The sequence below is a fragment of the Bufo bufo genome, chromosome 8 (genome assembly GCF_905171765.1).
Source record: "Bufo bufo chromosome 8, aBufBuf1.1, whole genome shotgun sequence".
NCBI classification, from domain to species: Eukaryota; Metazoa; Chordata; class Amphibia; order Anura; family Bufonidae; genus Bufo; species Bufo bufo.
Window position 1 is genome coordinate 229,590,968 of NC_053396.1, and position 15,337 is coordinate 229,606,304.

At 50.2% G+C, this 15,337-nt stretch overlaps 1 protein-coding gene across 3 annotated transcripts; it reads right to left on the reverse strand.

Moving 5' to 3' along the window:
• Nucleotides 1-228: 228 nt before the first annotated feature.
• On the reverse strand, nucleotides 229-14,127 carry TENT5D (terminal nucleotidyltransferase 5D). 3 transcript variants are annotated; one of them, XM_040442758.1, is made up of 3 exons: nucleotides 13,972-14,127; nucleotides 6,637-6,722; nucleotides 229-2,570 (listed from the first exon to the last, which is right to left on the reverse strand). In XM_040442758.1, exon 3 carries the CDS (start codon nucleotides 2,540-2,542, stop codon nucleotides 1,367-1,369), a length of 1,176 nt encoding a protein of 391 aa, XP_040298692.1. In that variant the 5' UTR covers nucleotides 2,543-2,570; nucleotides 6,637-6,722; nucleotides 13,972-14,127; the 3' UTR covers nucleotides 229-1,366. The 3 variants fall into 3 exon arrangements, with proteins under 3 accessions (XP_040298692.1, XP_040298691.1, XP_040298693.1); XM_040442757.1 differs by having other exon boundaries at nucleotides 13,791-14,127; XM_040442759.1 differs by lacking the exon at nucleotides 13,972-14,127 and adding an exon at nucleotides 8,076-8,147.
• Between the last annotated feature and the right edge of the window lie 1,210 nt (nucleotides 14,128-15,337).

Consider the following 15,337-nt stretch of genomic DNA (forward strand, 5'->3'; position numbering starts at 1 on the left):
AGCGAGCCCCTCCCTCTGGAGGTTACACTCGGGGTCGTCCAGCGAGCCCCTCCCTCTGGAGGTTACACCCTGGGTCGTCCAGCGAGCCCCTCCCTCTGGAGGTTACACTCTGGGTCGTCCAGCGAGCCCCTCCCTCTGGAGGTTACACCCTGGGTCGTCCAGCGAGCCCCTCCCTCTGTAGGTTACACCCTGGGTCGTCCAGCGAGCCCCTCCCTCTGTAGGTTACACCCTGGGTCGTCCAGCGAGCCACTCCCTTTATAAGTTACACCTGGGGCCATCCAGTCAGCCCCTCCCCCTGGAGGTTACACCTGGGCTCATCTAGTCAGCCCCTCCCTCTGGAGGTTACACCCAGGGTCATCCAGTAATAATCATTGATAGGAAGACCACACAACACTGATAATCCCCACATGGCTGAGGACGTCTGCTACACTTTTTGTGCTGAGCGGCTTCCACTTATACTCTAGCCACATCCAGAGCTGCAGTCAGTATTCTGCTGGTTGGTGTCAGCAGTTTGCTGAGAGAACCAGCCTGACCCATGTAATCACTACATCACCCATCGTGCAGCAAAGCATCCTCTGTAATGACACTGAGCCAGCAGGGAGATCGGCAAGTGCACTGAGAACAGACAAATCCAGCAAAATTATGAGTGCAGCTCTGGATGGCACTGGAGATGGAACTTGGGATCAGTGACACTGCACTGGCTGGGGTGGACCACAAAAAAAGTTCAGAGAAGATATAAGAGGTGATGAGAAGACTCCAGCGCCCCCGTCCCGGATTACACACAGCACGAAGATCCCGACATAAGAATAAAAAACAAAAAAACACTTAAGACACTGAAAAAACAGCAAAGACAACAAAAGGAAACCATTAATGACACGAATCCCCAGTACAAGCAGCTTCTCCGGGCACCGCAGCATTGGCAGTCCCAGAATGAACGCCCCCTGCGGTCTCATAAAAAAAAAAAAAGCCCCAGTCCTGGTCAGCATTCTCCAGGTCACAGACCTCATCGCCATGAACTGCAGAGCCACTGTGCACATACATCACTTATCTCAAAATGTGCAGAATGGGGAATGCAGCTCTGAAGTATGGGCAGTCTCTATATTTCCCACTTGATCAAAATCGGCAGATGTCCTCTGCATTATACAAGCTGAACTAAGCTTGTATGGTGCCTGCTGCCAGTCTCCGATAACAAGCGGTAGAAGAGTGAGTTCAGCTCTGGAGCATGCTCAGTACTAGATAAGCCATGTATGTACAGCGTGTCTCTGCCATTTATGTAGAATGATTCTATAGATGTAGCTTGCATGAGGTTTTCCATGAAGTGAGATTTGGCAGAACAGACGACATGCGCTCGGGGAAATCTTTATTCCTACACCAGTCCGCTCTGCAGGTGTATGTGAAACTGGTAGGGGGGGTAGAAGATGGCCGACTGGCCCTGAGGTATGTAATAGTTGTTGAAGTTCCTGTCGCTCATGTAGGGGGCGGGCTGGTAAAAACAGGTCACGTTTGCCGTGTTCGGGATGATGTTCTGTTCTCCAAGCACTTTCAGAGCCAAGATGGTGATCATATTAAGAGTCTGCCTGCGCTCGTGACCCATCAGACACACGGTGCTCTCATTGACCACCGTGCGCAGGGTCATCAGGTAGTCGTACTTGCTCTTCTCTTCTCCGATGAAGTGGTTGCGCAGATAGGACTCTATTTTCCTCTGCTGTTCGGTCACATCAGGAAAGTCTATGAAGAACCGGGAACACATGTAGCGCTCCAGCGACTTGATTTCCGTCTCACTGGTTGGCTTGTAATCCCGAACCAAGAGGTTGCTGTACTTTAGAAGGCCACCCCCTCGGATCTCTTCGGGGTTCCTTGTGGCGATACGTTTGCACCGGAGATGTTCCATTGCTTCCTGGAAATCTCCGTACATGCTCTCGGCCACCACAGTGGGGTAGGTATCTGGGGTCAGTTCACAGTCCTCATCGGTGTAAACATGCAGGATGGAGTCCAGGGTGATCTGGAAGGAGTCCACACTGAACTCAAACTGCCTGCGGAGAGAGTTAACAAACTTCAGCTCCACGTTCTTCCCACTGTTGTTGGATAGTGAGATTAAGCTCCAGCGGTCGTGGTCAGTGGACACCTTCACCATCTTCTGGACGTACGCCTCATTCATGGTGAGGGCAGTGATCTTCTCCTTGTTGACGCATTTGGGAAGAAAGTCTAAGAGAGAATCTAAGACAATGTCCTTTACAGTCTGGAAGGCCTGATCATCTGGAAGCTCCACCCCAAAAATGATGTCCAAGTCCTTGCAGCTGGTCCCGTTCTGGCGCATGAGGATGTGACTGGCTGTGGAGCCGTTGAGGCGAATGTCTCGTATTGCGATTTTCTTCTTTATTAGCTGCTCCTTCACCACACAGATGATATCCTTGGGTTTCACCTCCATGGTTGGGAAGTTCCCTCTGCCGTGGATGGGGACGACCTCAGTCAGAACCTGATTGAGGATGGTGATTTGATCCTGGGTCAGATTGCTGAATCTACAGTTCAACTCTTCAGTCATGGCGGACGGTCAATGATACTTGGACTATCTAAGAGAAAAGTGTTAGAGGAGCGTTAGTACCGTCTGGAGAAGATGGGGGGGGATATTACATAGAGGAAAGAGAAGCGTTACAGGGGGGTCAGTACTGTCTGCAGAAGATGGGGGGGGGGATATTACATAGAGGAAAGAGAATTGTTACAGGGGGGTCAGTACCGTCTGTAGAAGACACGGGGGGGGGATATTACATAGAGGAAAGAGAAGCGTTACAGGGGGGTCAGTACCATCTGTAGAAGACACAGGGGATAGAGAAGCGTTACAGGGGGGTCAGTACTGTCTGTAGAAGACACGGGGGGGGATATTAAATAGAGGAAAGAGAAGCGTTACAGGGGGGTCAGTACTGTCTGCAGAAGACAAGGGGGGGAGATATTACATAGAGGAAAGAGAATTGTTACAGGGGGGTCAGTACTGTCTGTAGAAGACACGGGGGGGGGGGGGGAGATATTACATAGAGGAAAGAGAATTGTTACAGGGGGGTCAGTACCGTCTGTAGAAGACACGGGGGGATATTAAATAGAGGAAAGAGAAGCGTTACAGGGGGGTCAGTACCGTCTGTAGAAGACACGGGGGGGATATTAAATAGAGGAAAAAGAAGCGTTACAGGGGGGTCAGTACTGTCTGCAGAAAACACGGGGGCGGGATATTACATAGAGCAAAGAGAACTGTTACAGGGGGGTCATTACCGTCTGTAGAAGACAAGGGGGGGGGGATGTTACATAGAGAACTGTTACAGGGGGGTCAGTACCATCTGTACATGGGGGGAGGCACAGGAGGAATATATAGGGGGTCAGTACCGTCTGTACATTGAGGGGTACAGGAGGAATATATAGAAACCTAGAATGTGTCGGCAGATGAGAACCATTTGGCCCATCTAGTCTGCCCAATATACTGAGTACTATGGATAGCCCCGGCCCCATCTTATATGAAGGATAGCCTTATGCCTATTCCATGAGACAAAGATAAATCATTTCAGAACTTTTTCCACCTTTAATGTGACCTATAAACTGTACAACTCAATTGAAAAACAAACTGAAATCTTTTAGGTGGAGGGAAGAAAACAAAACAAAAAAAATAATGTGGTTGCATAAGTGTGCACACCCTCTTATAACTGGGGATGTAGGGGAGATGAGAGAAACTTTTAAATTCATAAAGGGAATCAACAAGGTAAAGAGGAGAGAAGATTTACAAGAAGAAAAACTGCTACAAGTGGACATAGTGTTACATTAGAGGGGCAAAGGGTTAACAGTAATACCAGGAAGTATTACTTTACTGAGAGAGTAGTGGATGCATGGAATAGCCTTCCTGCAGAAGTGGTAGCTGCAAACACAGTGAAGGAGTTTAAGCATGCATGGGATAGGCATAAGGCCATCCTTCATATAAGATAGGGCCGGGGGCTATCCATAGTACTCAGTATATTGGGCAGACTAGATGGGCCACATGGTTCTTATCTGCCGACACATTCTAGGTTTCTAGCTGTGCAGTCGGCATACACCGGCCATCATGTAAAGGGCCTCTGATTAACCCCAGATAAAGTGCAGCTGCTCTAGTTGGTCTTTCCTGAAATGTTCTTGCTCACATCCCACAGCAGAAGCCACGGTCCACAGAGAGCCTCCAAAGCATCAGAGGGGTCTCATTGTTAGAAGGTATCAGTCAGGAGAAGGGGACAAAAGAATGTCCAAGGCATTAGATCTACCATGGAACACAGTGGAGACCGTCATCATCAAGTGGAGGAGATATGGCCCAACAGTGACATCACCAAGAACTGGACGTCCCTCCAAAACTGATGAAAAGACGAGAAGAAAACTGGTCTGGGAGGCGACCAAGAGGCCTACAGCAACATTACAGGATCTGCAGGAATATCTGGCAAGTCCTGGCCGTGTGGTCCATGTGACAACAATTCCCCGTATTCTTCATATGTCTGGGCTATGGGGTAGAGGGGCAAGACAAAAGACTTTTCTTACCAAGAAAAACATCCAAGCCAGGCTACATTGTGCAAAAACACATCTGAGGTCTCCCAGAAGCATGTGGGAAAAGGTGTTATGGTCTGATGAGACCAAAGGTGGAACTTTTTGGCCATAATTCCAAAAGATATGTTCGGGGCAAAAACAACCCTGCACATCACCAGAAGAACCCCATCCCCACAGTGAAGCCTGGTGGTGGCAGCATCATGCCAAGGGGCTGCTCTTCAGCTGGAACTGGGGCCTTAGTTAAGCTAGAGGGAATTAGGAACAGTTCCAAATACCGGTCAATATTGGCCCAAAACCTTCAGGCTTCTGCTAGAAAGCTGAACATGAAGAGGAACTTCATCTTTCAGCATGACAACGACCCAAAGCAGACATCCAAATCACCAAGGAATGGCTTCACCAGAAGAAGATGAACGTTCTGGAATGGCCCAGCCAGAGCCCAGACCTGAATCCGATTGACAATCTGTGGGGTGATCTGAAGAGGGCTGTGCCCAGGAGATGCCCTCGCAATCTGTGGGGTGATCTGAAGAGGGCCGTGCCCAGGAGATGCCCTCGCAATCTGTGGGGTGATCTGAAGAGGGCCGTGCCCAGGAGATGCCCTCACAATCTGTGGGGTGATCTGAAGAGGGCCGTGCCCAGGAGATGCCCTCGCAATCTGTGGGGTGATCTGAAGAGGGCTGTGCCCAGGAGATGCCCTCGCAATCTGTGGGGTGATCTGAAGAGAGCTGTGCCCAGGAGATGCCCTCACAATCTGTGGGGTGATCTGAAGAGGGCCGTGCCCAGGAGATGCCCTCGCAATCTGTGGGGTGATCTGAAGAGGGCTGTGCCCAGGAGATGCCCTCGCAATCTGTGGGGTGATCTGAAGAGGGCTGTGCCCAGGAGATGCCCTCGCAATCTGTGGGGTGATCTGAAGAGGGCTGTGCCCAGGAGATGCCCTCGCAATCTGACAGATCTGGAGTGTTTTTGCCAAGAAGAGTGGGCAAATCTTGCCAAGTCAAAATGTGCCATGCTGATAGACTCATACCCAAAAAGAGTGCTGGAATAACATCAAAAGGTTCTTCAACAAAGTATTAGTTTAAGGGTGTGCACACTTATGCAACCAGATTATTTTATTTTTATATTTTTTCTTCCCTCCACCTAAAAGATTTCAGTTTGTTTTCCATTGAGTTGTACAGTTTATAGGTCACATTAAAGGTGGAAAAAGGTCTGAAATGATTTATCTTTGTCTCATTTCTTTACATCACAGAAACCTGATATTTTACCAGGGGTGTGTAGACTTTTTATATCCACTGTATGTATGGATATATATAGGAGGTCAGTACAGTCTGTACATGGGGGGAGGTACAGGAATATATAGGCTATGAGTAGGATATATATAGGATTTCTCGTCAGCCACTTCCACCACCCGCACTGATGACTGTGGATTTTTAGACACAATGGGGGTTATTTACTAACAGAAATATGTCTATATTAGGCGTATTTCTGGGGCAGATTGTGATTTTCCCCGCTCACACCAGGTTGGCATTGCGGGGAAGGAGCCGTGCCGGCAAATGGTCTAAATCTATGCCAGCTGTGCAGGCCTGCGCCCTCCTCATAACTTTGGCGGATCCACCGCCAGCGCAGGGCACTATTAAGACCCGCGTCTAACATGCCAGTCCTAATAAATGACCCCCAATGTGCGGCAGGAAGGCTCGGAGCTGGCACTATCTGTTCCTGAAGCCCCGGAGGCAGTGACAGCGCTGAGCGAGATCTAAACAGCGGATGAGCTCCCAGGCGTCTGCAGATAATTACAGGTTAATGAGAGGCAGCGTAGGAGCGGCTGATGTCTGGGCCCCGGGGGTGCGGGGTCCGCCTCTGGAGCAGCTGCTGGGCCTCATCACCCTGGTCCTGCGCTATAAGTGAGACTGTCGGTGGCTGTTTACTCATATACAGTCCAGTGGTATTCAGAAAATAGTGGACGTCATCTATGTTATCATGTAAGAGTAATACTCTGCGGCGGTCTGCGTTCCGGACCACCAGGTGCCAGATTACAGGATTTATACCATATACCGCTGGTGCGAGGCTGGCGGCAGTCACTGGTTAAATGTCACTCACCGGAGAGGTCTCTGCTGCTCGGCCGGGAGATTAGTCGGATGACTCATGTGACACTCGGATTGCTGTCACATACAGACAGGAGACACCTGCAGAGACGAGAGGGCAAAGTAAGAGAGGGATACCGAGCAGTCTCACACAATGCCGGACCACCAGACAAGCACTCGATAATCCAGTACCAGGGATTACTGCCCCCCAGACCCTGCTCTCACCCACAGGGGGCAGCACTAAACGCCTTTTGGGGGGACAGAAACCTAAAGATTCAGCAATGTAAAATGTCCTGCAACTCTCTAAGGCCGCGTTCATAGATCCAGCGCAAATGCCCGCCGGACAAAAAACCTTTGTGCGCAACGGCTTTTGTCTGTCCGAAACCCGGCATTTATGTTGGAAATCGCCCGGATAACCGCCGGCGGTGAGGCAGAAGATCTGGCGGTACTCTGTTCTGGAACTGCCTAATAGACTCAGGGGGTCATTTATTACACCAGCGTTTTAGACGCCGCTCTTAACAAAGGCTCATAGCTGGCGCGGGATCCGCCGGAGTTATAAAGAGGTGCCGCATCTAAATGTACGCTCGCTTCCGAGTGGTCTTACATTTAGTCCAAACGGTAAATGAAACGGGTCTACCGGCCGCTCCCCTCCCCCGCACACTTTTTTAGACCTAGCATGAGCGAGGAAAAGTCTCAGATTGCGGCACAAATAACCTTTGCGAAGGAATCAGCCAGAAATACGATATAGACATATTTCTGGATAGTAAATGTTTGTGTTTCATTCCTCAGCACTCTCAAGATCTCTGCTTGCAGTCACTGAAAAGGAACATTCAATACTGACACCGAGAGACTGAAAAACACGTCGGTAGCACGTCCTGCTCTCACAGCTGAGGGTTTGTTACAATTGTGCACAGCCTTCAGATATGGATGGGTTTGTTTCCACTCACTGACCGCAAGCAGAGATCTGTGGAACAGATAAAGCCGTATTTACAGTTGAAGGGACTGAAATATTTTTATGGCTTTTCTTTGTCAGTGAAAATAAGAAATAAGGAAAACGAATCCTGAGCTTGGCCGCATGAAGACAGCCGAGCGCGCTCACAGATCCTCCATACGTCTGCTATAGGTCTGACGCCTCAGCACCACAAGTCCCAGCATTGTCCCAAGACTTGCGCTCACCGTATCATGCATCCCGCAGAGAAGCGCTCACAGATCTGCCCCTGATCTCAGACATTTCCCGTCTGCACCGACTTCCCGGCTCGGCCCTTATAACCGGACAAGAAACACCTGATGTTTTCTTCATCCTCTAATAGAGAGACGTCCACATTCATGGGTGGCCCCCAACCTCTAGGGGTGGCCCCCAACCTCTAAAGGCACCCTCAGGGGTGGCCCCCAACCTCTAAAGGCACCCTCAGGGGTGGCCCCCAACATCCAAAGGGCACACCCCCTCCCACTCACAAGGTGAGTGATGTCACAGCAGCGGGGTGAAGGGCTCAGGAGGGGAGGACGAGGCAGATGATGTCACAGCAGAGGAGTGAAGGGTCCAGGAAAAGAGGACAAGGCGGATGATGTCATAGCAGCGGGGTGAAGGGTCAAGGAGGGGAAGACCAGGCAGATGATGTCACAGCAGCGGGAAGAAGGGTCCAGGAGGGGAGGACGAAGCAGATGAGGTCACAGATGTGGGGTGAAGGGTCCAGGAGGGGAGGACGAGGAAGATGATGTCACAGCAGCGGGGTGAAGGGCTCAGGAGGGGAGGACAAGGCAGATGATGTCACAGCAGCGGGGTGAAGTGTCCAGGAGGGGAGGACGAGGCAGATGATGTCACAGAGGTGAAGGGTCCAGGAGGGGAGGACGAGGCAGATGATGTCACAGCAGCGGGGTGAAGGGTCCAGGAGGGGAGGACGAGGCAGATGATGTCAGAGGTGGGGTGAAGGGTCCAGGAGGGGAGGACGAGGCAGATGATGTCACAGAGGTGGGGTTAAGGGTCCAGGAGGGGAGGACGAGGCAGATGATGTCACAGAGGTGGGGTGAAGGGTCCAGGAGGGGAGGACGAGGCAGATGATGTCACAGAGATGGGGTGAAGGGTCCAGGAGGGGAGGATGAGGCAGATGATGTCACAGCAGCGGGGTGAAGGGTCCAGGAGGGGAGGACGAGGCAGATGATGTCAGAGGTGGGGTGAAGGGTCCAGGAGGGGAGGATGAGGCAGATGATGTCACAGAGGTGGGGTGAAGGGTCCAGGAGGGGAGGACGGGGCAGATGATGTCACAGAGGTGGGGTGAAGGGTCCAGGAGGGGAGGACGGGGCAGATGATGTCACAGAGGTGGGGTGAAGGGTCCAGGAGGGGAGGACGGGGCAGATGATGTCAGAGGTGGGGTGAAGGGTCCAGGAGGGGAGGACGAGGCAGATGATGTCACAGAGGTGGGGTGAAGGGTCCAGGAGGGGAGGACGAGGCAGATGATGTCACAGCGGTGGGGTGAAGGGTCCAGGAGGGGAGGACAAGGCAGATGATGTCACAGCAGCAGGGTGAAGGGTCCAGGAGGGGAGGATGAGGCAGATGATGTCACAGCAGCGGGGTGAAGGGTCCAGGAGGGGAGGACGAGGCAGATGATGTCACAGCAGCAGGGTGAAGGGTCCAGGAGGGAAGGACGAGGCAGATGATGTCACAGCGATGGGGTGAAGGGTCCAGGAGGGGAGGACGAGGCAGATGATGTCACAGCGGTGGGGTGTTCAGTGGATGACACAATAACAACCAGTAAGTTAACCTCATGTCTGCACCCAGACCAGGGTAATGAACATACAGCACCTCACCATTTAGTGCTCACAGAACGGCCCTGCGCCGCAGCCTGCATGATGTTTTTACTCCAACTTTTGGCATGAAAATGACACACAAGCCTTTTTTTGGGAGTTTTTCAACACACGTGAGGCAACATATTTTTTGCACCGCGTTAGACACACAGGAGTGCTGGATGAGGTGGGGGCGTGCCGGGGGGGTCCGGAATTCAGCCTTGACAAATTTACTCCTGCAAATGTTGGTGAAAAACTACCGCAGCCAGGGGCCAGCACTATTGAAGGGTCACACACCTCGCCGTAACATAGGCGCATCTTCCGCCAGCGCACAAGGGGTGTAAAAAACCGGTGTAAAAAGACAGTCTTTGTAAATGACCCCCATTTTTCGCTGCCATATCTGAGAAGTACTCGCCCCTCTGACGGCCTGTTTCCGCTCAGACCTCGTGGTACCGGTGTACACAGAAACGCTGAAAGATTTGGTCATGACGAACGTCCGGTAACGGAGATAAAAAAGGGGGGACTCCGCAGACATTGTACACTTCCCTGCTGCAGACTATTGCACTGTTTCAGCTTTGGACGGAGATCGGGCGTCACATCGGAGCAATGAATCACTCCTCTATTACAGGCTCGGAGTTTATAAGACGGCGGCCCGCACAGCAGTTTACCGGCAGTGGCACCATTTAACCCTTCAAAGACTACAGTTATTAAGTACAACACAGAACATAAACAAGTGACCCCTGCGGTCGGGTGGCAGCGGCCTGTCATATCCACATCACACGTATGCGGTATATACTGTAGATATACATCAGGGCTCATTCACACGGCCGCAGTCTCGGGTGCTGTCCGTATCTTTTGCGTCCCCATTGAAATGTATGGGTCCGAACCCGTTCATATGGTCGTCTGAATGAGCCCTAACACCGCCATCCAGGGAATATCAGCAGTCACTCGCACTTAGAGTCGAGAGGTTGAGTAAATGGGATACGAGGTACGAGGTATAATAGATTCAGTGTGTACAGATATATAGTATATACAGCAGTGTACTGATATGTGAGGTACGAGGTATAATAGATGCAGTGTGTACAGGTATATAGTATATACAGCAGTGTACTGATATGTGAGGTACGAGGTATAATAGATGCAGTGTGTACAGATATATAGTATATACAGCAGTGTACTGATATGTGAGGTACGAGGTATAATAGATGCAGTGTGTACAGATATATAGTATATACAGCAGTGTACTGATATGTGAGGTACGAGGTATAATAGATGCAGTGTGTACAGATATATAGTATATACAGCAGTGTACTGATATGTGAGGTACGAGGTATAATAGATGCAGTGTGTACAGATATATAGTATATACAGCAGTGTACTGATATGTGAGGTACGAGGTATAATAGATGCAGTGTGTACAGGTATATAGTATATACAGCAGTGTACTGATATGTGAGGTACGAGGTATAATAGATGCAGTGTGTACAGATATATAGTATATACAGCAGTGTACTGATATGTGAGGTACGAGGTATAATAGATGCAGTGTGTACAGATATATAGTATATACAGCAGTGTACTGATATGTGAGGTACGAGGTATAATAGATGCAGTGTGTACAGATATATAGTATATACAGCAGTGTACTGATATGTGAGGTACGAGGTATAATAGATGCAGTGTGTACAGATATATAGTATATACAGCAGTGTGCTGATATGTGAGGTACGAGGTATAATAGATGAGGTGTGTACAGATATATAGTATATACAGCAGTGTACTGATATGTGAGGTATGAGGTATAATAGATGCAGTGTGTACAGGTATATAGTATATACAGCAGTGTACTGATATGTGAGGTATGAGGTATAATAGATGCAGTGTGTACAGGTATATAGTATATACAGCAGTGTACTGATATGTGAGGTACGAGGTATAATAGATGAGGTGTGTACAGATATATAGTATATACAGCAGTGTACTGATATGTGAGGTATGAGGTATAATAGATGCAGTGTGTACAGGTATATAGTATATACAGCAGTGTACTGATATGTGAGGTATGAGGTATAATAGATGCAGTGTGTACAGGTATATAGTATATACAGCAGTGTACTGATATGTGAGGTATGAGGTATAATAGATGCAGTGTGTACAGGTATATAGTATATACAGCAGTGTACTGATATGTGAGGTACGAGGTATAATAGATGAGGTGTGTACAGATATATAGTATATACAGCAGTGTACTGATATGTGAGGTACGAGGTATAATAGATGCAGTGTGTACAGATATATAGTATATACAGCAGTGTACTGATATGTGAGGTATGAGATATAATAGATGCAGTGTGTACAGATATATAGTATATACAGCAGTGTACTGATATGTGAGGTATGAGGTATAATAGATGCAGTGTGTACAGGTATATAGTATATACAGCAGTGTACTGATATGTGAGGTACGAGGTATAATAGATGAGGTGTGTACAGATATATAGTATATACAGCAGTGTACTGATATGTGAGGTATGAGGTATAATAGATGCAGTGTGTACAGGTATATAGTATATACAGCAGTGTACTGATATGTGAGGTATAGCGAGGCACTACTTCTGAGGGGTAGCGAGGCACTACTTCTGAGGGGTAGCGAGGCACTACTTCTGAGGGGTAGCGAGGCACTACTTCTGAGGGGTAGCGAGGAACTACTTCTGAGGGGTAGCGAGGAACTACTTCTGAGGGGTAGCGAGGCACTACTTCTGAGGGGTAGCGAGGCACTACTTCTGAGGGGTAGCGAGGCACTACTTCTGAGGTATAGTAAGCATAAGGTACTACTTCTGGGGTATAATGTCGTATGATGCACTACGTCTGAGGTATAATCAGGCATAAAGCACTACTGAGGGGTAGCGAGGCACTACTTCCGAGGGGTAGCGAGGCACTGCTTCTGAGGGGTAGCGAGGCACTACTTCTGAGGGGTAGCGAGGCACTACTTCTGAGGGGTAGCGAGGCACTACTTCTGAGGGGTAGCGAGGCACTACTTCTGAGGTGTAGCGAGGCACTACTTCTGAGGTATAGCGAGGCACTACTTCTGAGGTATAGCGAGGAACTACTTCTGAGGTATAGTGAGGCACTACTTCTGAGGCATAGCGAGGAACTACTTCTGAGGTATAGTGAGGCACTACTTCTGAGGTATAGCGAGGAACTACTTCTGAGGTATAGCGAGGCACTACTTCTGAGGTATAGCGAGGCACTACTTCTGAGGGGTAGCGAGGCACTACTTCTGAGGGGTAGCGAGGCACTACTTCTGAGGTATAGTAAGCATAAGGTACTACTTCTGGGGTATAATGTCGTATGATGCACTACGTCTGAGGTATAATCAGGCATAAAGCACTACTGAGGGGTAGCGAGGCACTACTTCCGAGGGGTAGCGAGGCACTGCTTCCGAGGGGTAGCGAGGCACTGCTTCTGAGGGGTAGCGAGGCACTACTTCTGAGGGGTAGCGAGGCACTACTTCTGAGGGGTAGCGAGGCACTACTTCTGAGGGGTAGCGAGGCACTACTTCTGAGGGGTAGCGAGGCCCTACTTCTGAGGGGTAGCGAGGCACTACTTCTGAGGGGTAGCGAGGCACTACTTCTGAGGGGTAGCGAGGCACTACTTCTGAGGTATAGCGAGGCACTACTTCTGAGGTATAGCGAGGCACTACTTCTGAGGTATAGTGAGGCACTACTTCTGAGGCATAGTGAGGCACTACTTCTGAGGTATAGTGAGGCACTACTTCTGAGGCATAGTGAGGCACTACTTCTGAGGTATAGCGAGGAACTACTTCTGAGGTATAGTGAGGGACTACTTCTGAGGCATAGTGAGGCACTACTTCTGAGGGGTAGCGAGGCACTACTTCTGAGGGGTAGCGAGGCACTACTTCTGAGGTATAGCGAGGCACTACTTTTGAGGTATAGCGAAGAACTACTTCTGAGGTATAGCGAGGCACTACTTCTGAGGCATAGTGAGGCACTACTTCTGAGGCATAGTGAGGCACTACTTCTGAGGTATAGTGAGGCACTACTTCTGAGGCATAGTGAGGCACTACTTCTGAGGCACAGTGAGGCACTACTTCTGAGGCATAGTGAGGCACTACTTCTGAGGCATAGTGAGGCACTACTTCTGAGGCATAGTGAGGCACTACTTCTGAGGCACAGTGAGGCACTACTTCTGAGGCACAGTGAGGCACTACTTCTGAGGCATAGTGAGGCACTACTTCTGAGGCATAGTGAGGCACTACTTCTGAGGCATAGTGAGGCACTACTTCTGAGGCACTACTTCTGAGGCATAGTGAGGCACTACTTCTGAGGCATAGTGAGGCACTACTGAGGTCCGGAGGATGAGGCTCACCTGTTGTCTGCCCCGCACACCTCCCCACAGCGGCAGCCGGCTCCTCCGCCTCTCGGGAGAGATGTGCGGGACTCCGGGGTTGTTTTCCGGCCAGTGCTAGCGGTTCGGGCTGGATCGGCTCCCGGTAACTGCGAGTCCTCGAGTGCGCGTCAACCAACAGCGGAGCCTCCTCCTCACCTACCTCACCGTCTTCCCGGCGTAATACTGTCTCCATGACAACGTGACGTCACGACTCCTGTGACAGATAGGAACCGCCCACTTCTCGACGTCATGGGGGAACCCGCCCACCGAGTGACCTATAAATGAAGTCCGCCCGCCTGCCTACAATTTGAGCGGGAAAGGCGTGTGGCGGCCAGGGCCAGGCGTGAACGGCTGCTGAGGGTTGGTGTCCGACCCTAGTATAGTGGCGCGAACCGCTGCTGAGGGGCTGTGTCCACCATAATGAAGTGGCGGGGAAGGTCTGGGTGTTGAGGCAGCTAGAGTGGTGGTGGTCCGTGCACTGGACGGATGGTGGGCTGCGCTCTGAAAGGATTGAGGTGGCCTGATGGTGGGCCGTTCTCTGGACGGATGGTGGGCCGTTCTCTGGACGGATGGTGGGCTGCGCTCTGAAAGGATTGAGGTGGCCTGATGGTGGTCTGTGCACTGGACGGATGGTGGGCCGTTCTCTGGACGGATGGTGGGCCGCGCACTGGACGGATGGTGGTCCGCGCACTGGACGGATGGACGTGGGTGACAGCGTCATACAACGGGTGGAAGGAGGGCCATGCTCTGGACGGTTGGCGTTGTGGCTGCCAGAACCAGGCGCTGTTTATCTTTACAGGAGGCTTGTGGCCGTGGTGATGTCCAGGCTGCTTTCCGTGGCTCATGTGACTGCAGTTTCCGTCTTGGGCGTTGCGCTCATCTGACTATAATGCCAATAGTGAGCAGCAAACGTCAAGAAAATAATTTGAGGTCGGATTACATTGATTCGGGGGCAGATTAGTTTTGGTCAGAATAAAGTGAGTTCACGCCCGACTGTGCAGAACAGGAGTGACGGCGACATACAACGGCCGAATGGGGGTGAGGGATGAGAATCCATTTTGTATAAACATGTCCATCATCTTGTGCACATGTGGAAAATGAATGAGCCAGCTGTGACGGCAGTTTGTGTATTCTGTAGATGGCTGCAAGGCCGGGGTAAGCAGCTCCCTCGCCTCCTCATCGGAGTCCGACAGACGAGGGAGAGTTCGGGAGGCCCTGCTAACAAATACTAACTTTGAGAGAAGATGCTCCAGAAACTTTTTAATAGTAGAATTCTGTTAGCATGGTGCAGAAGTGCTGCCTTTTATGAATAACCAATCAAACCATTAGCTTTACTTTCCACCCCTTTCTTGGTGTGGCCAGATTTGTCTGTCATTATCTTTAGTGTTATAAAAATGTCTGCTTGTGTGGAATAAATTAGAGAGAATTTGATTCCGCAGTGTGTCTGTGTCAGCTCTCTGAGTGCTCATAAAGAAAACTTCAATGAGGACCCCGACATTTATAGAAGTAGGTTTTTTTTTTGCCCC

Bases quoted from the DNA above. Each gene is read 5' to 3' on its own strand.
- TENT5D (XM_040442758.1), bottom strand. From the start codon at position 2,542: ATGACTGAAGAGTTGAACTGTAGATTCAGCAATCTGACCCAGGATCAA.